This window comes from Myotis lucifugus, unplaced genomic scaffold, assembly GCF_000147115.1.
Source record: "Myotis lucifugus unplaced genomic scaffold, Myoluc2.0 scaffold_6, whole genome shotgun sequence".
NCBI lineage: Eukaryota > Metazoa > Chordata > Mammalia > Chiroptera > Vespertilionidae > Myotis > Myotis lucifugus.
In genome coordinates this window covers 15,702,552-15,727,532 of record NW_005871054.1, presented here as the reverse complement: position 1 = coordinate 15,727,532, position 24,981 = coordinate 15,702,552, and the positions used below count along the sequence as shown (strand labels likewise).

Below are 24,981 nucleotides of genomic sequence, written 5' to 3'. Positions count from 1 at the left end.
GCATGTGTTTATCTATGTGCCAATATTTGTTCAGCATAAAGGAAGACAGCACTTTAAATCTCATTTAAACTACTTTTATCGGCAACTCTTGGCATGTAGCACGTGTTTATTACATAATCATACTTCATAAAATAACTCTGACTCAACATCCTGCTTTGTTAGCTGTTAATACGTGTACATGAATATTTTTGTGTTGGATTTTCATTTTTAATTTGGGAAAAGTATAATATAGCTATAGTAAAGAAAACTTAAAAACTAAAATCACCTATTATCCTTTCATTTTTGCATAAAAGCTATATTGCCCCAAATAATTTATATTTTAGATTGGTTGAGGTATCCCTATTGGTGTTTTTTAATCATGTGCCTATAAAACAGTATAACCAGTGTTTTCTATCTCCTAATATAATTATGAAAATGGTTTAATTATTCAGTTTAACTTCTCTTGTCCTTTCAGACAGTATGAAGGAGACTTTAAGTATGCTATATTGTTTATATGAATTTCCAGTGACTGTTAACCCTTAAAATTCAAGTGACTGCTAAAGAAAGTGGTATCTATTAAAATAACATTTAGCAGATTTTTCTCCTCCCATTAAAAAATACTCAACTTTTGAGAACTTAACAAAAATGAGTTTATTGTATTAATTGTTACAAATATTGCTTTGTTAACTGTTATTGAGGCAAAAAAAATGGAGCTTACTTTTGGAAAGCCCATTTATTATTTAAGCATGCTGCATGGGGGAGCACATAGCCACAGGTCAGCTACAGAGCACATCTGTGGCTGCTGTAGATGTGCTCACAGCAACAGAGCAATTTCCCACTCATAATTTTGTCCTTTGTGAAAGCATGTCAGGTAATTGTTGACTTTTGAGTGTTGTTATGTGTACTGAAGTAATAATGTTAATTTTTCTGCTTCAGTAATATGCATGAATAAAATATATTAGAAAAATAGAAAACCTTTGTAACTCTTGGTAACCAAAATAGAGATTGGATATTATGGAGATATCATATGCTCTCAGAGATATCTTTTGAAGTGATGTTAATTAACCTAAGGTGATTACCAGAAAAAGATGTTTTTATGAGGAGAAAATGATCTTAAATTTGAGGAATATAGAAGTATTACAAAATGTTTAGAAAACTAATTTTTTTTTAACCTATGTGCTAGTATTTTACTTTGCTTGTGGTATTTTTTCCTTTGAATTGTTTTTCTTAATTTAATTTTTTCTAATACAGTTTACATCAGTATTATTTTGTATTGGTTTCAGGTGCATACCATAGTGATTAGACAATCATATACTTAAAAATTTTTTAATTGATTTTTTTTTGACAGAAGGAGGGGGTGTGGGGGGGGAGAGAGAGAGATGTGAGAAACCCACAGGAGCCCCAACCAGGGATTGAACCCTCAACTTGGGAATTGAACTTGCCACCCCTTGGTGTATGTGATAATGCTTCAACCAACCAAGTCACACTGGCCAGGGCATATACTTTACTACAAAGTGATACTCCCACCCCACCCCCACTCACCTGGTGACATGCATAGTTATTATAATACTAGTGGCCCGGTGCACAGATTCGTACACATTGAAAGGAAATTAATTAGAATTCCTGGGGTGGCTCCGCGGCTCGAAGGGCATCTGCAGAGTGAGGCGGGGAGAAAAAGAAAGAAAACTCACACTCAGGTCTTTGGGCTCGAGATGCTGGCTTGCGGAGCTGGCTCAAGGTGCTGGCTCTGGTGCAGGGACTAATGCAGGTGGTCCCGGGTGGTGTCCAATGGGCGGGACTGGGCGAGACAGGCCGGACACACCCTGGAGCCAACCTCCTTTAGTTCCTTCCCAGCCAGCTGCACCTGGGGCGGTGCCGCAGCTCGTGGGCATCTGCAGAGTGAGCAGGTGGGGTCCCTTGGCCTGGCCTGTGGGGATCAGACGAAACCGGCTCTCCGACATCCCCCGAGGGGTCCCATAGTACGAGAGGGCACTCTGCAAAGTTGCTGTCCTACAAGGTGTGGAACGCAAACGCAAGTGTGCAGTAAACCAGATTCGGAGCGACAGTGCCCCAGCAACAGCATAACCCATGGCTGAAGGTGGAATCAGGCCGAAGGTGGAATCATGCAGCCCCACAAGGAATCAGGCTCCCTCTCTGGTTTCAGGGTGCTTCACCCAAGAACCACCGCTGCCAAGTCACTGCAGCTCGGCAGCTCCTGCATTGACTGTCTGCCCCCTGGTGGTCAGTGCGCAAGATAGGTACCAGAGGTCGGACAGTCACTTAGCCTTTTATACATATAGACTATGGACTGTATTCCCTGTAATGTGTTTATTTTTGCTTGTTATTTTGTGAGGAGCAAGTAGTGACTTTTGTTTAGAAAATTAAATACATCATATTTAGAAAATATTTCTGAGCCCTGACGAATATCTATAACTTGAACAGTCAGAATTCTTCTGGCAAGACCGGCCAGCATGGGTCAGTGGTTGAGCATCAATCTATGAATAAGGAGGTCATGTTGCCCTGTGGGGGTCCTGGAGGAGGCAGCCAATTGATGATTCTCATCATTGATGTGTTTTTTTTAAAAAAATATTTTTATTAATTTCAGAGAGGAAGGGAGAGGGAGAGAGAGATAGAAACATCAATGATGAGAGAGAATCATTGATTGGCTGCCTCCTGCACTCCCCCTACTGGGGATCAAGCCTGCAACCTGGGCATGTGCCCTTGACCGGAATCGAACCCAGGACCCTTCAGTCCGCAGGCCAACGCTCTGTCCACTGAGCCAAACCGGCTAGGGCAGTGGTCGGCAAACTCAGTCAATAGAGCCAAATATCAACAGTACAATGATTGAAATTTCTTTTGAGAGCCAAATTTTTAAAACTTAAACTATATAGGTAGGTACATTGTTATTAAGTTAGTTAGGGTACTCCTAAGCTGGCCTTTGCTAAAAACGTCCTCAATCTGATTGAGGTACATTCGCTGAGGTCGACCCCTTCCAACTCTCCCATCCACACTCGTCTTGTATACTTGTTTCGTCTATCTCCTTTCCAAAAACCGACTTCTGCGCATGGGCCAGGAAGTTTCAATCGCACTGTATGTGCACACCCACACGTGGTATTTTGTGGAAGAGCCACACTCAAGGGGCCAAAGAGCCACATGTGGCTTGCGAGCCGTGGTTTGCCGACCACTGGGCTAGGGCATCGTTGATGTTCCTATCTCTCTCCCTTCCTCTCTGAAATAAATAAAAATATATTTTAAAAAATCCTCCTGTCACATATATAGCTATATTGAATTTTTCAAGCTAGTGAGGATAATTTTAAAAGTGCTCATAATTTATGTCTCTGCCTGGATAACCTTACTTTTTCTCAAGTCTAGACCAGCCTTTTTAAATTGACATAATTTCCAAACTCATGCGCAGGACTTAGGATCAAAGGTAATTGCTATCAAACTTCAAGGTCCGCACAAGCCTGTAGATCGTTATTTTGCCCCTTGCTCTGTAGAAGTTCCTAGTGTTTAAATTTTAACTAATCTTTAGAGCAGTTTCAATAAAGGTAAGTTAGTTAATCCTGATATGAATGTGTATTATTTTTAGGTTATCATATGCAGTGGCTTCTTTAAAAATCTGGAGGTTATATTAGATACTGGTTTTCATTGTTTATATAATGTCTTTGCTTGAAAAATATAAAACCACCTCATATTTACTCATTATAGACTCAGTAACTGACTTAATCTGAAGGTTTTTCATTGTACTTTTTTCTAGAATAATTAAATAACTATAAAATGCTTTATGATATAAGCTTTTACCGCCTAACAGTTCTTTCCATTTATAGAGGTTAGCTTCTCTATAAATGTCTACAAAAACAGTCTTGTGTTTTAGATTATGCAACACCAGGATTGTAAAGCCAGTCTTACACATATACATTTATGTATATTCCTAACTGCCATTTGGATTTTTAATGCCAACTTTACATTTTGAATATTCCGTATTTTGCATACGTCACCACTGTGAAGGTGGAGTAGCCTTTCTTAAACGCTTATTTGTTCATTCACTTTTCCCCTCTTTCAACAGGGGGAAATGCAGTGTTGCCCTTCTGAATGAGACAGAGTCAGTATTGTCATATCTCGATAAAGAGGTAATTCACAATTACACTTGTTTTCTGTGTGTTTTTCCATTTTTTGCATGAAGCCATATCTTTTGAATTGATTTCTTTTTGTACCAAATTATTGCACCACCATAGCAGTATTATAGTAAAAGTATAATCACTAAAATGTATTTGGATAATTTGATTTTTCTGGTTGAGGCAAGAGTTGACAAAACCCCTGTGTCTGTCTCTCTCTTTTCAGTTGGTAATGAAAAACTGTATAAAGTACAGCACATGATTTAGCTGGTAGAAGAAATATTTTGGCTTATGAAAACATGACTTTACTGTAATTGGTCCTCTTTCCTGGTTTTTGTTTGTTTTGTTGCCATCATTGTTTTTAATAAATAGCTTTTCTTTTAGACTCTTTTAGATGAGATTTTACCATTGGTGGTGTGCTCTCTTTCCTGGAACCCTAATAAACTCATTTCTTTCTGTAAACTTCAAGAAAAATTTTAACTATGTTTAGCAGGTTGAATTCGAGCATGTGCTTCAAATGAAGGGAGGAAATGCTTATAAACAGAATAACCTGTATTCCACTTTATACACAGTTGTATGTGACTTATTAGCATTTGTATTATGGGGAAAATATTTTACTGTTGGTGTTGCTTCAGTATTTTACCTTTATATATAGTTTCATGGTGTTTTTGTTTTCCCTAAATCTTTATTTTATATACGTGTGTGTGTGTGTGTGTGTGTGTGTGTGTTTTTAAAAAAGAACTAAAGGGACATATTTCTTATCATACTCAAGTATTGTCCTCATATTTCAAATGAAGAAAACATAAATAAAAGGATAGCTAAAATGTGTGGATCTACTATGTTTTAGGAACTCTAATAAAGAAAACTAAAAGGAAATAAATATTCAAGGCAGAAAAAAAGGCTAATAGTCCTTATAACTTACGCTTATGAAATTTAGAAAGGAAGGTACTCACATGTCTGTCCAACAGAATGATTGATAATAACATGGATAATGATAATGCTATAAATTAGCACAGAAGCAGAAATAAAAGGAGGGAACATTCAATATGTTTCAGTGTATTTTATTGGTATATTTGACTGTTGAGTGGATTTTTAAAAAATGATATTTTTTGCCTTCTATGTTATTGTTAGCAATTTGGATATGCTAAGGACTGTAATAGGTGGAAGTTTGCAAAGGTGTTTGTTTTTTTCACCACTTAGTCTTTTATCAATCTTTGAGATAGGAACTGACCTGTGGCAGTGCGTTTAAGGAAACTTTAACAAAAAATTTTTTTAAAAAAAATCTTTACTCAATTTCATTGATTTTAGAGAGAGAGAGAGAGAAACATCAATGTGAGAGAGAAACATCGATTGGTTGCCTCCCATACACACCCTGACTGGAAATGGAACCAGCAACCTTTCGGTGAACAGGATGACACCCAACTAACTGAGTCACACTGGCCAGGGCGCAAAATCTTGTTTTATGGAATACTATACTAACATTTTACAGACTGAAAGTGACCTAAAGCGCCTCTGCTTTTAAAGCTGATAGTGAGCCAGTGGTAACAGCTTTAGTTACCTAGTAACATTCTTTGTTGCTCCTGTCTTAAAAAATAAACAACAACTCTGATTATGTACTGACTGTCCTTACCCCCTGCCCCTCCTCAGTCTATTAAGCAGGTTTATATAATCTGCAGATTTTTTTCTTTTCCTTAGATAGCATTTTTTTACATGTCACATAATGGTGTGACTTTTGAACAGTTTTGCTGTTTAATTTTTCTGACAGTGAACCATGATTAAAACACTGCAGAATTTCTTAGTATCTCCTTTTTGGTTTTCTCCTTTCCCATTATCACAGCCTCTAAGACCTTGAAAGGAGAAAGCTTTATAATCTAACTCTTATTTGCAGTTTGCTTGGCTGGGTCTTGGTAAAGTGCTGATGGTAATGATGGGCCCGGCCTTCCAGGATATAATAGAGAGGTTCATGCAGTAGGTGACCCTCAGAATCACAGCTGAAAGCAAGGACAAGACTTTACTGGTTCAGATGGCCTCCATTGGTTACCCAGAATTCAGCTAAGGACTGGTGGCTGGGTCTTCTTATCCATTAGGCTCAGTAACTAGGGCTCTGTTGCATTTTATGGGATCATGGATAGTCAGGTGGGTGTGCTGATGGTGGTGGTATGTATGTATGTTAATATACCTACCTATGTATACATATGAATGCTTCAGAATTTAAAGGAGAACTATAGAATTATAAGTAATAAATGTTTAATTAAATGTTTACAGTGTGACACTTTAATCAGTAAACTGTATAAAAGCTCAGCTCTTCTATAGTTTAATTAATGTGGGTGTGTGTACATTTTAATAAAATGTAGATGGACACTCAAAAAGTAAGAGTGCCTATTATCTATGTAAGCATCCATACTGTTTAGTGTGGGCTTTGGATGTTTAAATGATTACTTGATTTTAGGTATCTTACCTTTGACTTACATGGCTTAACTTTGCTAGCTTTTCAAAATCCTGTTTTAGAGCAGTGAAATGGTTTTCTTTTAGACTAGAACAAATAATAAATCTTTATAATATATTTTTCTAAGCTATTTGTTTTGGCTTGATTTAATATTATACTGTATTACATAATGATAATAACTTCGTGTTCTCCTTAAACATTTATGAATTTGTTCACCAAAGTGAAATTTTATACACTCTCTGAAGTTTTGTGGTTTCATGATCATGACATTGGATTTTTTGTTTTATAAAAAGTTTACCTAGGTATTTTCTGTTTTGTTTTTTTTCCAGGATACCTTTTTCTACTCATTGGTCTATGACCCCTCTGTGAAAACACTATTAGCTGACAAAGGTGAGATCAGAGTGGGACCTAGATATCAAGCAGACATTCCAGAAATGCTCTCAGAAGGTATGACTTACTTTGGGTTTCAAGTAGTATGAGAACATATACTGTATCTCAAAACTCAAACATTGGTTTTCTCAGTTGGGAGAAACAACTTTTAGGGTAAAGTTTAAAAGGGTTCTCCCAATTTTAGAATTGCAGAAAAAAGCAAGGGATAATAATTTATTTCATCAATTACTCATTTTTGATTTTACATTTTTATGAGTGTTTTGGCTGTTTTCTCTTTTGTTTTTAAAGGGCAAACTTAAGAATGTTCATATTGTTGAATTTGTGTTTTAATGTGGCATGCTCGTGCCTTGAGATCCTGAGTGCCTGTAAGCCATCTATAGGAAGAGGCCATGAAATCTAGTGAGCAGTTACATTTTGGTGGAGATTTTGGCTGATCTGGGTAGCTTAATGTAACAAAGAGATTCCAAGCTTTGTATTTTAAAAACATCTTCCTAGCAAAACATATATTATAACTGCATACTCAAAATTTTTATTTTGTGATTTCAAAAGTAAAACATTCTTACATTAAGAAATGAAACAGCCCTAACCGGTTTGGCTCAGCGGATAGAGCGTCGGCCTGCGGACTGAAGGGTCCCGGGTTCGATTCGGGTCACGGGCATGTACCTTGGTTGCAGGCACATCCCCAGTGGGGAGTGTGCGGAGTGTGCAGGAGGTAACTGATCGATGTTTCTAACTCTCTATCCCTCTCCCTTCTCTGTAAAAAAATCAATAAAATATATTTTAAAAAAAAAGAAACACAAAATAGAGAAATGTATAACATAGGAAATGAATGTCATCCCCTTTCCTTCATTTCAAACCCATGTTCAATTACTCTGATCAAAAGGGCATGTTTATTTTGTTCCCACTTTGGCTTATACTTCACCCAGGAATGGTCCATGTGCAGTGGCAGGTTGCACGTTATTTTTGCAACTGCTTCTTTCAGTTAGCAGTGTATCTTCAGCATCTTTTCCCGTAGAGTAACTATTCTTTTTAGTGACTGTACAGTTCTTACGTTTGCATAGAGGCATGGTAATTTCCTTTTCCAGTCTTCTGTTGATAGACATTTAGATGTTTAGGATTTTTTTTTTTGGTCATTACAAATGATGCTGTTAGAAAATCTATACATATATTTATGCTGTGTAAATAGTTTTCAAGCATAACTCCTTGGAAGTGAAATGGTATGTACATTTTAGATATCTAAAATGCTTCTTTGCCATTCCAAAATACTGTATTTGTCGAGTAACACTCCCTCCACGTTCTGCGTGGAGTAGGGTTCGGTATCTGAAAGTAGAGCCGCACAACAAATGAAATAAAAACACACGAGATAATTTTGCAATATTGGGGGACCAGGCGGGCAAGTCCCGAAGGACTTCCTCCCTGTGCTTAGGTCTCACCAAGCTTTTATTGATCTGGGATGCACTCATAGCATAGCCTTTAGGCAGGTGACCCCATTAACAGGCAGACTAGCCCATCAGCAAGGATTTACATAATAATAAATGGGAATTAAGGGAACTAAGGTGAAGATGCTTCAGCTATTATTACCTAAATTAACTGGGTGGTTCCTAGATTAACTGGGTGGTGCAGTTCTGACCTTTGCTAGGACTTCAAAGGTTACTAGCTTTTGGGGGTCTCTGTTTAAACTCAGCTAGTGAAGACAATGAATGGACTCCGGCATGTATTGTTATAAATGAAAGAACCAGATGCCTTCAGCAACACTGTGATTATGAGGGATATTTTCCCCTTCACATTTTGAATTCTCATTATTTTAATTTAAAAAAAGTTTTAGAATTTGAGATTATGCTTGTCTTAGTTATCTTTAGCCCTTCTGTAAATACCTTGTGCATTTTCTCCTTGGTTATTTACCTTCTTATGTACTGGCAGGAGTTCTTTGAATATTAAAGGTAAACAAATACAAAAGCGCCAGGACCACTTTGGCTCAGTGGATAGAGCGTCGGCCTGCGGACTGAAAGGTCCCGGGTTCGATTCCGGTCAAGGGCATGTACCTGGGTTGCGGGCACATCCCCCGTGGGAGATGTGCAGGAGGCAGCTGGTCGATGTTTCTCTCCCATCGATGTTTCTAACTATCTATCTCTCTCCCTTCCTCTCATTTACCTTTTTATGTACTGGCAGGAGTTCTTTGAATATTAAAGGTAAACAAATACAAAAGTATTTGCCCTTTGTCTACAACTATTGTAAGCACCCCTCCCCCACTTCATTATTTTATTTTTAAGACATTTTAACAGTGATGTAAATATATTTTATTTAATTTTTTGTCATATAGAAGTTTAGAATTTATTAATCTTTTTCTTTAAGACCTGTGTGATTTGCATTATTCACAGAAAGGCCTCCACTTTTATTTCTGCCCTCTGATTATTAAAGCATATGAGCTCTTCCATAGGTTCTTCTCTCTACCTTGCCTTCCTTCTAGAATATGTATGCAGAAAAGTTAGATCAACAGGTACTCAGGATAGAGTTTGTGAACCGTAGGACACATTGATGTCAGTCGTGGGTAGGTGGGATGGCTGTGAATAATGAAGACTGCAGACTTTTGCATTTTCATGAACTTCAATACCAGGAAAGGTCAGTCAGTAATGATTAAGCCTGGAGAACAGAATGCTATGTCTGTATTCAACTGTGTAGGGACATGTGTTTTTTTAACTGGACTATATCAATTTATTATAGGCTGGGAGATTGCATTTACTCACATTCTGATTGGTGCAAACCGGCTTGTCTTCCAGAAACAATTTTTGGATATTTATAGTCCTTAATGTTTGATATTAGACTTATATCATTTAGTGTTCACTAAATTATTATTAAAAAACACTTGATTTTAAAATGTTACCAATAGTGCTGTAATGGTATAATGGATAATTTTGTACTCTGGATATAACTGGAAAATATGTTCCTAAAAGTGCAATTGCTAAATCATAGGGTACATGTGTTTGAAATTTTTACAAAATGTCAACTTGTCTTCCAGGTAGTCATTTATAGGTGGGCTTTTTCCTTGTTGTAATTAAGGTATAATTTATATGTTGTAAGTACATTTCACCCTTTTTAGTGTACAGTTCTATGAGTTTTTGACAAATGTATATGCTCCTAGTGAGATAGTTTAGTAAGTCCATCTGTGCACAGGCCAAAAGCCAGGAACATCCGTGGTGCTCATGTGTGTACAGGCACCCAGCCCAAGTCCTGTATATCCTGGGCTGCCCTTTATTACTCCTCCCTGAACTCTGATCTCTCCCTTCTTCAAGCTGTGCAGACCTGATGCTCATGTAATCCTTAATGCTATTCTTATTATTTGACTTTTACCATTTTGTACTGCCTGAGTCATTGATTGTGTGGTTCTCCCTTGAGGACTGAGCATAAGCCTAGGTATATAAAAAGTCTAGAAATTTTGTGTATTGCTCATGTAGACATACATGCTGAACAAAGTAATGAAGCTGGGATGTTTCACGTAACAGTGGGCAGAAAAATCAGGTCGTGCAATCTCACGAGTTCCCATTTATCCAAAAACCATTTAAATATAATATTGTCCCTGAAAAGCAAAAGTCTAGTCAGAGTGATATAATTTGCAAAACATGTCCACCTAGCTTAGAATTTCAAAAAATTATTTTAGGAAACAATAATACATAAAATGCAATAATTTACTCTATAGTCCTCAAAATGGACTTGAGGTTCTTCTAAGTAAGAGGAATGATTCTAGACAGCTGTGCCATTGGGAGAGTTACACCAGTTATCTGACAAAGGCATTCTTTGTATTTAGAAAATATGACTCAATGTTCACTAATAAAATAGATCTTAGAGCTCATTAACAAATACTAATTGCCTTTAATATAATGTTTCTCCTGATAGTCTTCTTACAAACTTTATTTAGGCACTAAAACCTTTTCTTTAAATGAAATATTACACAACATGACCTTAAATAATATAAGAAAAATTAGGTAATTATGGGTGAGGTGGGGGGAGAAGGCCCTATTATTAAATCTCTTAAGGTGTCCCAGGGAACCTTGGGATTCCGCTACAAGTTGAAAGCTGCTGTTCGGTATTTCACATTTCTTAGAATCTCACCTCTTCAATACGTAGTCAAAATACCCAAATGAAATTTGCACAGTTAGAAATACTTAGGATGAAATCCCTTTGTAACATAGCATAACAAAAGGGCTCCACTGCCCATTTTTTGCTTCTGCCCATTTTTTTAAAATCTTAAAATTATTTTATTGCAAAAAATAGGAATTGTGGAAGATAATGGTGCAATTACACTGGAAATAAAAATAGTAGTACCTCAGATCATCCCTTCTAAGTCACTGTTAACCACTGTTATTAATTTAACATATTCTCCCAGACTGTTACATAAATATTCTATAGAGACCCATAAAAGTATATTCCAAGCAAAGTTTCATGTGTTAGAGATCCAACTTTACTTTATCTATCTCTTATATGTTTTATGACAGGGCAAGTTTTCCCTTACTGTTTTTTAAAATTTCTTAGTGGAGAGATCGCATCTCTTAAGATTTTTCCCCCCTTACTGTGGTAGTTTATCAACAATTTGTCAATTTCTTCTCTTCCAGATTTATTAGGATTCTGATTGAAATTGTATTAACATTATATATTACGTTGGAAGGTGATTGATCATTTCATAATATTGAGCAGTATGTGGGTCTGCTTTTGAGATTTCTGTTCTGTTCCACTGGTCTATTTGTTCCTGCTCTAGTAACTCACTGTTTTAATTATAGAGACTTTGGGATATGTGTTAATATCTGGTGAGGATAGTCGCTGTATCATTTTTCGAAATGAGTTTTATTATCAGCTTGACTAACACCAGAGAGGAAAAATAACAATCTTCCTATTTTTATTGGGGTTTGCCATTAATTTTTAAATTATTTTAAGGAGAACAGACATTTTGATGAGGTTAAAACATCTTAACCAGAAACAAGAGATGTCTTGCCCTTTGTTTAGGCCATTTTTGGGTCTTGTGGGAGTTAAAAAAAAAAAAGATTTAGTCATGTAGTTTTGTGTATTACTTGGTAAGCTTATTTTTAAGTCTATAATTTATTGGCTTTATTTGTAAGTATTCAACTTTAACAAAGAAAAACACCATATTTTTCATATAATTGAAGAAGTCACTTTAGATTCTTATTTCAGCTGAAAGCATTTAGCATATACTAAATGTTTCTTTTCAGTTATAAATAGGTAGTCAATTACTAGTAGATACAAGATTTAAAGAACTCCTTTTTTCGAATTAATATTTTTGTCAAGGGAGAGGGTGTTGGGCTGCAAATAGGTATGTCAGTGGTTAAACCACACTTGAAAAACATGGACATTGTCATCATAGAAACTTCCATATATAGCTAGTACCTGTTTGCAGGGAAATTAAATAGTAGAAAACATCATATTCGAGAAAGGATATTTATGGCCCTGGCCGGTGTGGCTCTTTTTGTTGGTTGAGCGCCAACTTGTGCACTGAAAGGTCACTGGTTCGATTGCTGGTCAGGGCACTTACCCAGGTTGTGGGCTCCATTTCTGGTTGGGGTGCATGTGGGAGGCAGCTGATCGATGTCATTGATGTTTCTCTTTCTCTTCTCCCTTCCCCTCTCTCTAAAATCAATAAAAACAGTTTTTAGGAAAAGAACAGATATTTACTTTGATGCTTTTGAGTGGGTACATTTGATCAGTGGCCAGATTCCAGTTTGCACTGGCATGGGTTGCAGAACTAGAATTAATATCCTGAGGAGGTGGCAACATCAGCACCATGTCAGAATATATTATAGGCTTACATTCTTTGTGTACATATCTTGATGGATTCTAAGATACTGTTGTGGCATTTGTCTTGCTAGGGAATAAATCTTTTTGTGACTTTAGAGTTTTGAAATTCATTTATGACTGCTCACCATCTAACATACTCTTGAATATTTGGATTGGTATGTAGTTTGCAAAGGAAGGTAAAGGGTTCTTTGAGATTTTAAATCTTTTATTGAGTTTGAATAAAGCACCTAGAGAATTTTCTGTAGAAAAAGATATTATAATGTGCAAATTTTTGAATTATTAATTCACTGTGTTGTAAAACTGAACATTTAAGAAAGAAATCTATTTACATATTAAATTAAAATTGTGGCTGCTAAAAAGTATAATAACATTAAATTATTAAACTACAATGAGTGGATTCACAGGTTTGGGTAAAACCTGGCTGTGCTATGTTTTTACTGAATAACCTTGGAAAAACTGTTCAACGCCTCTAAGTTCCCATTTCTTCCCCTTTAAAAAGGGGATAATGTATGTACATATATAGGGGGCAAAAGTAGGTCTACAGTTGTGAGTATGTGAAAGAGCTTATTCTTATTATTTATTAATTATTGTATTATTTTCCATACGAACAATTGTAAACCTATGTTTGCTCCACCCTGTATAATAGTGTTGTGATGACCAAATGAAGTAATTTATTTAGCACAGCTCTCAACACATTGTTAGCTACTACAGTTGCTTTCCCCTGGTCACCACTGTCTGCTGCTACTAGTTCAATACTTTTGTCAGTGTTTGAGAACTTCAGGAGGCTCCATCTTTGAGAGTTAAAGAGTTACATTAGTATAGTCTCCCTGCTGCAACATATGCTTTAAGACCTTGAATTAGCTCATGTGCAGTAGGTAAGTAGGAAAATGTCATTATGGTGTGGAAGTTGGGTTAGTTCATCTAAGACTTTCCCCCGCGATCAGGAAAGCATGTATTCTCACAGAGAGCTTAAGAGAAAAAAAAAAGATGGACATTCTACAGAAATGTCTTCCTCTAGTGCAAGTAGTGGCTGATTTAGTGGCCTTAAAATCTGTGGCACTTTCTACTGTGTTAAAACTATATGGCTGTCTAAACACTATATTACACAACTGAAACCAGTGCAAAATACTAAAAGTAAATTGTAGTTGAAAAAAAACAACACCCAACTTTGGGGAAGCTTGGAATTATAGATGAAGGGGCTTATGAAGATATTTCCCTGTGTTCAAAAACATCTGCAACCTGAATTCCATTTTTATTTTGTTGAAACTGTACACATGACTTATATCTCAGTGGCGGAAGCATTAGTCCAGGGTTTAAGGGTACAAAGGATTGATTGACCTTTGTGCTTGGTGCCAAAATAGGATGCTAATATACAATTCATACAGTTAGTTGGTAAATACATTTCATGGGAATTCAGGTATTAGGGAGATCTTCATGAACTGGATGATTTGATGATGTGGGACTTGAGATGATCATAAATGGAGGAGGAAAGTAAGATTATTGCAATGACTGGAATGAACATGAGTAGAGCATGGAATTAATCTTGGTCTAGTCCAGTGGTTCTCAACCTTCTGGCCCTTTAAATACAGTTCCTCATGTGACCCAACCAAAAAATTATTTTCGTTGCTACTTCATAACTGTAATGTTGCTACTGTTATGAATCGTAATGTAAATATCTGATATGCAGGATGGTCTTAGGCGACCCCTGTGAAAGGGTCGTTCGACCGCCAAAGGGGTCGCGACCCACAGGTTGAGAACCGCTGCTCTAGTCTCTGGCTCATACTACAGTTGCCAAGACCATTCTAAAGACTACTCCTTACACTTAGCTGAGAATTTAGTTATATAGATTCCAAATAAGGTTATTCAAGAGCTTCTTAAAAGTTTTTTTTAATTGTAAAGAAGTGATCAAACTGTTATATAAATGTTATTATATGTTGAATCCAAAATGGGGAATCCTTATTTAGTTTAGAGTGACTGTTTGATATTTCTATCTTCATTTTGTTGTTGCTATTTTTGTTCTCATTTCATGGTATTAATCTGTATCTTAGGTGTTAGTATAAGTGCATCCAGGAGTGTTTTCTTATTGTTTGCAGCAAATTTATTTTAGAATTCTTATATGGATTCTCTTTCTGCTGTGTGCTGCAGAATGAATAGGTGGGATTGAAATATCAATTTTACTAGAATTTGAAAATTAAATATCAGTTTTACCCTTTCGTTCTGGAGTATATAACAGAGAGGGGCGCAATACTGAGTAGCATTGTCATTTTATCTGGTATTATTTAAAAATTAAGATATCAAATTTTTATTTTCATCATTACTATCTTTTTTTTTACCATTACTATTTAACTTACTTAAAATATATTACTGGAAGATATAGGGAAGTGTAAATGTGACATTCTCCTTTCTCAAGTTTTACACAGTTTGCAAATTTTTTGTTTTTAACTATGAACCTAATGTTGAATGTCTTGGCTCAGCATGCTGAGGATTGTAAACAGTGAAAAATGAAATCCTTTCCAACACTTTAGATCTGTTTGGCCCGGTACTCTTTCTACTCTGCGTGCATTTCTGTGTGTTGGGGGTGGCAGTTGGCTCTCTGGTTATCTGCCTTTGAACAAGGGGCAGGATGGGCAAGTCCCCAACCTGACAGCAGTGGTTGGCTTAGGAGACTACAGGTAGAATGGCTGATTCTGTCCTCCCTCTTTCTCTGTTTGAGCCATTGATGCTTGCTTGCTCCTATACCAGGACTGAACACATTAGAAGCCCATAGCCTGAGCTTGTCAGGGATGTTTAGCTTCATAGTATGTCAGTCAGTGCAAGGCACTGCCTGATTTTGTAGTTGGAGTGATTCAAAAGCAAAACAAAGCCAACACCAGTTCCTAGCCTGATAGGAAATCCATAGCTGTAAATCAAAATTTCAGTCAACTCCCAAATCTGTTTCCCATTACTATCCTTTGTCCTCACATTGAGTCCTGCCTGATGGTTATGTCTCTTTGTGAGCGATTCCTGAAACAAAGTTTCCTGCATTATCTCAGTCTTCTTTCTGATAATGCCAGCACCATCCCTATAGTTTTCGAGGCTTGAAATCTACCCGCTGCCTCCGGTCTGTCCCTGACATTCCTAAATCTCCCTTTGCTGTCTGTTGTCATTGTCCATGTCATGTTGTTTCTGTCTTCATCGGGTATATCCATAGAGCAAATTACATACCATTGTTAAGTGTGAGATGAGAAGTTTGATTCTGGTCTTGTCACCCCCTTACTAAAAAGGCAAGGGCTTCTCATTACCTCCCTTTTCAGAAAATCTATGTGGCATCTTCAGTAACATGTTCATAGTCCACTTCCTTAGCTATCTCCCCTGATTCCCCTTAATGTACTCCTGACGAAACAAACTACTTTTCTAATCACATTTGGGAGCCCTTGACTTTGCTCATGTTCCTTTCTGAGTCTTACGTCCTGTTCTTCTGCCAGTGGACTCCTTTACCTTTCAGTTCTTAGCAGAAATGCCACCTACTGCATGACCTCACTCCCTAACTAGCCTGAAATGATTTCTCTACAGCCATATCTGTATGTCTCTTATGACATCTAGGGTTTTTGGGGTTTTTTTTTCATTTGTAGCATAGTTATTTATGTGTAAGTTTTATTATAGTTTAAGTGTCTTTCTGCAGGAGTGCTTTCTTTTTTGTTTTTATATCCCTTAGCATGAGGCTTAGTGCCTCACCCATACAAGTATTCAGGAAATACATGTAAATGACAAATGAAAATACCATATGGTGTGGTTGCATTTTTATCAGTGTTCACTTTACAAAGTGTTCTACATTTGCTGTCTGAAAGAATGTACCAAAAAACCATGAACATTTACCTTACATTTTTAATGCTGTGGTTACCGCCGTCATCAGTCAGATGTGACCGTGTATGTGCCTTATGGGTAATAAGACTCCATTTTCCTTGCTCTCGGACAGGAGAATCAGATGAGAGGGAACAGTCAAAATTGGAAGTTAAAGTTTGGGACCCAAATAGCCCACTTACAGATCGACAGATTGACCAGTTTTTAGTTGTAGCACGGTGAGTATGACACATTGCGTGAAAACATCTTTCTCTCTATAAAATAATTTATACATATTTTCCTTTCTTTGTATTCTGCTTTTTTCATTGGTTGTATTTTTTTTAATTATGTAAGAAAGCCTAATATATGTCACACCACTTCCTAAATAAAATGGTTTATTATCATTAGTTTCTGTTTTAAAAATGAAATAGATTTATTAAATTTCATAGATTAAAAAATAAACACACCTTGTAAAAATGTAAGCACTGCACAAAAGTATAAAGAGGACATTCAACTCCTAAAATCCCATGTCTTTAATTTAAAGCAGTGATTAGTCATGTGTCAAGAATAATGCGTGCCTCAAATTCCTCTTACCTGCACCCATGCATGGGGAAGGCCTACTGCTGAGCATATGGCTTTCCTTTGAGAGCTCTAAGCCTGGCTGCCAAACTGGCTTCCTTCCTCTCTACCTGACCTCTTTTCCTGTTTTCTTGATAAAATGAATGGGATAGAAATTTATTTTTATTGTTTTATTTATAAAAGTAAATGATGTTTGCCTGGCTGGTGTGGCTCAGTGGTTGAGTGTCAACCCATGAATCAAGAGGTCCCTGGTTAAATTCCTCCTGCAAAGCAGAAGGGAAATGAGATTATCATAGCATTGTAATAGAAAAATTAGAAAAAAACTAAGAGTACATCAGCAAGCAATAATACTTAAATGGAATATTACTTTACAACAATTAAAATGAATGAATTAGAGTTATATGTAGCAAAGAGAGAAATCTCAAAAATAAAGTTGAGCCTGGCCAGAGTGGCTCAGTTGGTTGAGCGTCATCCAGTGCACCAAAAGGTTGCCAGTTCGATTCCTGGTCAGGACACATACCTGGGTTGTAGGTTTGATCCCTTTTGGGGAGGGTAGCGAGGGCAGCCAATCAATGTTTTTCTCTCACATCACTGTCTACCTCCCTCCCTTCCTCCCTCCCTCCCTTCCTTCCTCTCTCCCTCCCTCATCCTACTGGTGGGAGTATGAGTTGATATAGCTGCTTTGGTAAACTGTTATCATCTAACCAGAAGACCCATATGCAGATGGCATGAATATCACTATCCAAACTGGAAACAAATATCCATCATCAGTAGAGTCGCGGGAGGAGGGGGAGCATCATGCAGAGGATACGCCACAGCAAGGAGAATGAATGAACACAGCTACAGCTAGCAACATGTGTGAATCCACAAACATAACTGAACAAAAAAAGATGGACACGAAAAGAGTACATAGTATTTGGTTCTATTTAAGTTCCCAAATGAGCAAAATGTGTGTAGTGTTAGAATCCAGGATAGTGGTTCTTTTGGAGGAAGAGGGAGAGAGGGAGTAGTGTAGGGTGCTGTCATCTTTGTTTCTTGACCCTGGATATTGGTGACATGGATGCATTCACTTTGCCATAACTGCATAGCTGTACAATGTGTACTTTTTTGTTCACGTGTTATAGTTTAATTACAACCTTTTAAAAACTTTTTCTTAGCTAACATGTTTAAAAGAGAGAGAGACAAGGAGCAAGTCATTGTCGTTTCATGCTTTATTTCTTGAAGTTAGGGTTCGTTACATGTAGGAAGTCTTTCTAAATCATACGATAATCAGTGTGGTAATTCTTAAAAATGGAAATATATATTGAGGCCTCATAAGAAGAGGTTGACCATATTTCAAGAAAAAATGTTACTGGGATTTCACAATTTGGGCTAAAAAAAGGGGGGTCAGAACTTGCTTTGCAGTAATAGTTGAATTCTAGCTAATTTAATTCTCATTTTTTAGCACATTTGAATGCCAAATTGTTTACTCTGTGGCATTTCAAAATAGATCTTTCCCTCCTTTATGCCTCACAACCTACTTTTTCTTTTAATTTAATGGTAATGACTCATATGGTAAATTGGCTTGTCAATTCTTCAATTTTATAGAAAATACTATTTTTATTTGGTACTTGATTTTCAAACATCCAAGAACTTGATTTTTCATTCACTACCAAAATGTGTTTCTTTAAATATAAAAGAAATAACAGAGTCTTGATTTTCCCTCTTTGTTTTTGTGGCTTATTTAGTGCTGTTGGGACATTCGCTCGAGCCCTTGATTGCAGCAGTTCTGTACGGCAGCCTAGTTTGCATATGAGCGCAGCTGCAGCTTCCCGAGACATCACCCTGGTAAGATGCTTTTTGAAATTTTAGGGTTCTTTCTGCTGCTACTTGTTTAATTTTAAGCCCCAAATAGCAGTGTTGTAGACATGAGAGCATATCTTGGCTCTTATGTTCCTTCTAGGCAGGTACTTTCAGATCCTCCAGTGTTTCCATCTCTTTTGTTTCTTTAGTATTTAGCAGTCTGGAGGTCACTTTTATATTACATCTAATATCCTAAATTATTTATTACTATAATTGTTAATTATTTTTTTAGCAGAAGTATACTCAGGCTCAGGAAATTCTGTTTTGGTCTGTTTATACAACTGGTTTCAGAGATAGGATTTGGATCTGTTCTTGATTCCTACTGAGGAGTTCTCGCTACCAGATTAGTCTTCTGTTTCGTTCTCACTAAAATGGCTTGGGTTTAAATATTATTATTGTTATCTATCTTGGATTAGGCAGCACTGAAGAAAATCTGCAACATTTAAATGCCTTGGTTTCCTGCTCTACCTACTCTAAGTTCAGCTTTACTTGGACTCTTTCTATATGTTGTTCTTGTGTTGAAATTATGTTTTTGGTGCCATGAAATTGACATCTTTTAGAAGTTGCGAAAGTAGGAAGAAATCGCCTTTTGTTATTCAGATGCTATGATCTGCATCTTTAATACTGTTTGCCCAGCTGTGTCAGGCCTTCCACTTTGATGTTAAAATATAAGATCCTGAGGCATTTCTAGAAAAATGAGTGGGACTGGTTAAAAATTGATTATTAATATGTTGATAACAGGAGTTTTGCTGATTGTTTTCCAAAAAGAACATGTGAAAGGCTAAGTTGTTTTGTGCCTTTAAATGAAAATTGACTTCTCATTCAGGTGAATTTGGAGAGTCAAGTTCTTTCTTTTCTTTCAGTGTTTGCAGGCCTGTAAGAGATCAGGTAGTACCTTTCTCCATCAGGTGACCAGACCATGCATCTGAAGACCTCCCAGTGCAGAGAGGGCAGGGCTGGGGAACTGCAGGAACCTGGGTAGCCTGTCAGTTGGTTTTCTTGTGGTTTTTCCTGTGAGGACTGCAGCTGGGCTTTCAGCACTCCTAACCTGACACATCCATTTATCCAAGACAATCAATGTATGCCACTTGTCAAATCACCAGTAATTTTTTAGGAGCAGGTACTTAATCTACCAGCAGATTGCTAGGTCTAACTTCCTCATAGCTAGACTGTGAATTTCAAACACTGCTAGTCTAAGGTATATAATAAGATTTATAATTATTAGAGTATTGAAGCCATGGAGGCTTCATAGATTTCACCCTTGTTTCATTAAAAAGTGATGTGGAACACAAAAAAGAAAAGTAAAGTGTATTTTGTACAATATGCAAAGGAAAAAATCATCAGTTTACAATAATAACTACATTGACTTTTCCTCCACCCCTTTGAGGAAACAAAGTTCCTTAGAACAAAGTAAACCTTGAGGTGGTTAGTAAGTAGTAGTTGGTGGATGTTCTAGCCTGTTACTTCAGGTTTGTTGTCTACACCCACATGGCTGGAGGGTGGAGTGCCATGTACATTGTTAGGGAGGTATGGCTGGGGCAAAGCTTCAGTCTCAGAGAATAGGTAATTGTGTAGACACTGGATTTCTCTTTTGCCTGGACTCTGAGGACTAAATTTGGAAGGTAAGATACCAGAAAAAGAATTTTTTGAGTTGTTTGGGGCTTAAGAAGTCATCTAGGATAGACTGTATTAGAGATAATGGTGAGGTAACTTATATAAAGATTCACATTTAACACTTGGAGTGGGGGAAACGAGTTAAGTCGGCTCGCGTGAATTGCGCGTACTCCGCGGGAGCCGTCTTTAACTCGGTTCATATAGATTTGCGGTGGAGTGCGGGAAACGTGTAAACTCGGGCCGATTGTAACTGCGTATTACCAAATATTTGTTTGTAATCCACCCTTTTGGTGGATGGAACAAAACCAAAAGACAGAGCCATCTTATATTTTGGCGGGAAATTCACCCCACACCGGAGTGTTAATTAGTGACAGAATCAGGACTAGAAACTTAGGCCTCCCAGTGCTAAGTCTGATTCTGGGAAAGGTCAGGATGTGTTGATTTAGTAGAGAGGAAATTTTATCCTGAAACCTCTCTAATTCCTATATTATGTGTGATCTTTTAAAAATGCAACTTTGATTTTGCTGTTTCCTATCTTATATCCTTTCAGTGGCTTTTGATTGCATTTAGGGTAAAAACAACAACACCCACACCAGTCAACAATACTAGGGGATTTTGCCTGGACTGTTTCTCCAGTCCCTTGCCCACACTTTCCTCTGTGTCCTCTGGGCTCTAGCCAGGCTGTATCCTTCCTTTGGTTCCATGGTTTGCCTCCTGCTACAGGACCTTTGCATGTCCAGTTCCGTTTGCCTGAATACTCTCACAGCCCCACCAAGGTAACTCCAGTCTTTTTAAAAATCTTGTCTAATCCATCAGTCTGGGGCAGGCTACTTTGTGATATGCTCATGCAGAGAACCAACTATGTTCCTCCATGTTAGTTGTTTATAATTAAATACTCATTTTTGTGATTATCTGCTTAATGTCTGTTTTTCTCCTTCCCATTCCCCACATGTCAGCTTGTAATATTCATTAATGTATTATTATATCTGTTTTTCCTCATTGTTGAATCCCTAGCAACAAACATAGGTTTTCAGTAAATATTTGAGAATGAACAACTTAATTTCTATTTCTGGGACAGATTTAAAAAAAAAAAAAAATAGGTCATTGGAGTATATTATTTCTATTTTATTGTTTTAATCTTTTACTGAGTACATCTCATCACTAAGATGAACTATTTGAATTCTAATATTGTATTATCAGAGCTATACACACCATCTGAAGACCAGGAGTCATACAAAGATTTAAGTAGGAAAAACTTGATTAAAAATTGTAGTAAAATATATACAACATACGAGTAAAATTTATCATTTTAACCATTTGTAAGTATACTGTTCTCTGGCATTAAGTAGCCACATTGTTGTACAACCAGCCATCAGCACCAGCCATCTACAGAACTTTTCATTTCCAGCTAAAACTCTATACACATTAAATAGTAACTCCCCATTGCCTGTTCCCTAGCCCTTGGCAGCCGTAATTTTACTTCTTGTCTCTTTGAATTTGACTATTGTAGATACCTCATATAAGTGGAACCATACATTATTTGCCCTTTCGTGACTTGCTTATTTCACTTAGTTAATGTCATTTAGTTAAGTTTCATACATTTTGTAGTATGTGTCAGCATTTCTTTCCTTTTTAAGGCTAAATAATAATATTGCACTGTATGTGTGCATCACATTTTGTTTATCCATTCACCCATCAATAAAAACTTGGATTGCTTCTACCTTTGGCTGTTGTGAATAATGGTATGACTTATGCAAATGGATACACTTTTATGATTCTATGGTTTTCCTCCCCTGGAACTGTAGCTTATGATCCATATAGTCTTATGCAAGTGACTTAACCTCCCTGTGTCTGTTTCATCATCTGCAGTGGAAATAGTAATAGAACCTATCCACCCTGCTTCAGGGGTTATGGTCTGACAAGAAGAGGTATTATAGACATACCTCTGTAAGTTGCTAATTAGTGTATCCAAGCACATGGAACTTGATGGAACTGGAGTAGCTCTCCAAAACATGCCTTAGGGCTGATTTTCCTGGGCCCTGGGTTCTCTGAGGGGCATAGAGCTCTCTGTGACATTGGCTGTCCAGACTGGATGGAAGACATCTGATTTATAGCTGTCACAAGTCTTTTCGAGCTTCCATCAACATTCCAGAAGAAATTAGAATCAACAGCTTATATCCTTCGTTTAAGGTAATGTTCACAAACACTGGGCTTTTAGCCTCTTGAAACCCTATTTCAGGCCCTGTCCTCACTGGGAGAGAAAGCGGGTTATGTCTCAATGCCCTGAACCAAGACCTTTGGCACCCTCTCTCCAGCTTCCAGAAGGGTCTGTCTCTGAGTTACTGTGCAGCATCAGCTTGAGGATTAAATGAGATAATGCTTGTAAATAATTTAGAACAGTGTCTGGTGCCATATAAGAGCTCAATAAATATTTACAATTAGTTATTATTGTTGAGATGATGATGATGATGATGATGATGATGATGATGACGACGACTACGACAATGATGCATTTCCCCCACAATCTTTGTTGAGTCTCATTTAATTCTGATTTTGTAGCATTATATGGGGCTTTGTGATGCCATTTTTATTGTCATTGTAGTAGATTATCACATTTGAATATGGTCGTTAGGCCATGATTAACCACACATTTTAGTATGATTGTTACAAGAATATCACTCTATAATTTCTTCTTACAACAAGGTATAATTTTTATAGTAAAAATTTTCCCATCAAGAAAAACTTAGAAAAAAGAGGAAGTTGATTTAACCAATAATAATTTGTCATCAGATATTAACTCTTTATAAAAATGGTAGCCATCAATCTTGTGAGTGACTCTCTTTATTTGTGAGTCCTAGTCAAATCACACTTTTCATTTAGGACCTTGAGGATACTGGAGATTTGAAGAGAACTTGCAAATCACAGTCATCACATTATTTAAAGAAATTGTACTCAGCAGAATATATAAATCTTTTGGTTAACATTTTAGGCATTAACTTACTAGTACACCAGAAATCTAGTCTTCAAAATGAATATAAAATTGATAAAATGAGAATTCATATAATTTTTTAAAAAGTCAATTTGCTTATGAGTACTATCTCATAAGCAAAGCTGTACAATTAGAAATAATGGACTATCATTGCAGTAAAAAATATGCAACATGAATTTTCCTTCTAAATACTTCATTAAGGCAATAATATTGTACATTACGCACACTTTTTGTCTGATGATTGTAAAATGATATTAAATGAGCTTAGAAATACTGTAAATTGTCCTCAGAGAATTGTTTGTGTGTGTTAAGGTATATTTATCCATCTTTTTCTTTCAAATTTAAGCTTAAATTAGTTTTTCTTTTTGGTATATGTAGCCTTTCACTCTACTTTTTCTCCTGTGAATTTAAGAAGCATCAGAAAAATCACTGTAGATCTGAACTATGGAGAAATATAATGAAAACTGTTTTAAGTTCTTTTTCTAGTGTTAGGGTTAAGAGATGTGGATTTATAGGTGTGAGTAAATGAAGGTGTGGGTTTATCGTTTTTAAAACTTATCTTTGTATTTTGAGATAATATAAAATATAAGATTTCCCCCCTAACCGGTTTGGCTCAGTGGATAGAGCGTCGGCCTGCGGACTGAAAGGTCCCAGGTTCGATTCCGGTCAAGGGCATGTACCTTGGTTGCGGGCACATCCCCAGTAGGAGGTGTGCAGGAGGCAGCTGATCGATGTTTCTCTCTCATCGATGTTTCTGACTCTCTATCCCTCTCCCTTCCTCTCTGTAAAAAATCAATAAAATATATTTAAAAAAAAAAAAGATTTCCTATATTTCCTTCACCCAGCTCCCCAAATGTTAACATTTGGTACATTTTCTTCATCATTTTCTCTCTCTCTCTCTCTCTCTCTCTCTCTCTCTCTCTTGATTCGTGTACTGGTGGGGAGCATGGCCTGGTTCGATTACCGGTCATGGCACAGGGCATGCAAGAGGTAGCAGATCAATGATTCTCTCTCATCACTGATGTTTCTATCTCTCTTTCCCTCCCCCTTCCTCTCTGAAATCAATCAATCAATCAATAACTGCTGATAAATTTGAAACTTAGGAAAAATCTCCTAGACTGACATAACTGACCAAAATGATCTTAAGTTGGATAAAATCTTATTTTAATTACAACCACAACCCAAATTGAGGAACATTCAATAATAATAATAACATCAATAACAACAATAATAATGGCCTGTACTTTTCAAAATACCACGATTATGAAAGACAGAAAGAACAAGGAACTGTTCATTCAGGATTGAAATAAATTGAAGAGATATGACTACTAAATGCAATAAATGATTCTCAAGTAGACCTTAAAGCAGAAAAATTTTTTTTCTTTCGTTATAAAGGACATTACTGA

General features: G+C 36.8%; 1 protein-coding gene across 8 annotated transcripts in view; it reads left to right on the top strand.

Moving 5' to 3' along the window:
- The window catches only part of MTA3 (metastasis associated 1 family member 3), a 165,360-nt gene that overhangs the window by 87,943 nt on the left and 52,436 nt on the right, over positions 1-24,981 (top strand). For 7 of the 8 annotated variants that reach the window (XR_001346010.2, XR_001346007.2, XR_002827169.1 and 4 more), the window contains exons 5-8: positions 4,046-4,109; positions 6,870-6,987; positions 16,688-16,790; positions 18,858-18,957. Coding sequence is in view for 5 of the 8 variants with exons in the window: in XM_014447846.2 (XP_014303332.2) it covers positions 4,046-4,109; positions 6,870-6,987; positions 16,688-16,790; positions 18,858-18,957 (385 nt within the window). In the remaining 3 variants the exon portion in view is untranslated. The remainder of the gene's footprint in view (positions 1-4,045; positions 4,110-6,869; positions 6,988-16,687; positions 16,791-18,857; positions 18,958-24,981) is intronic. The other variant, XM_023747382.1, reaches the window with a different exon arrangement.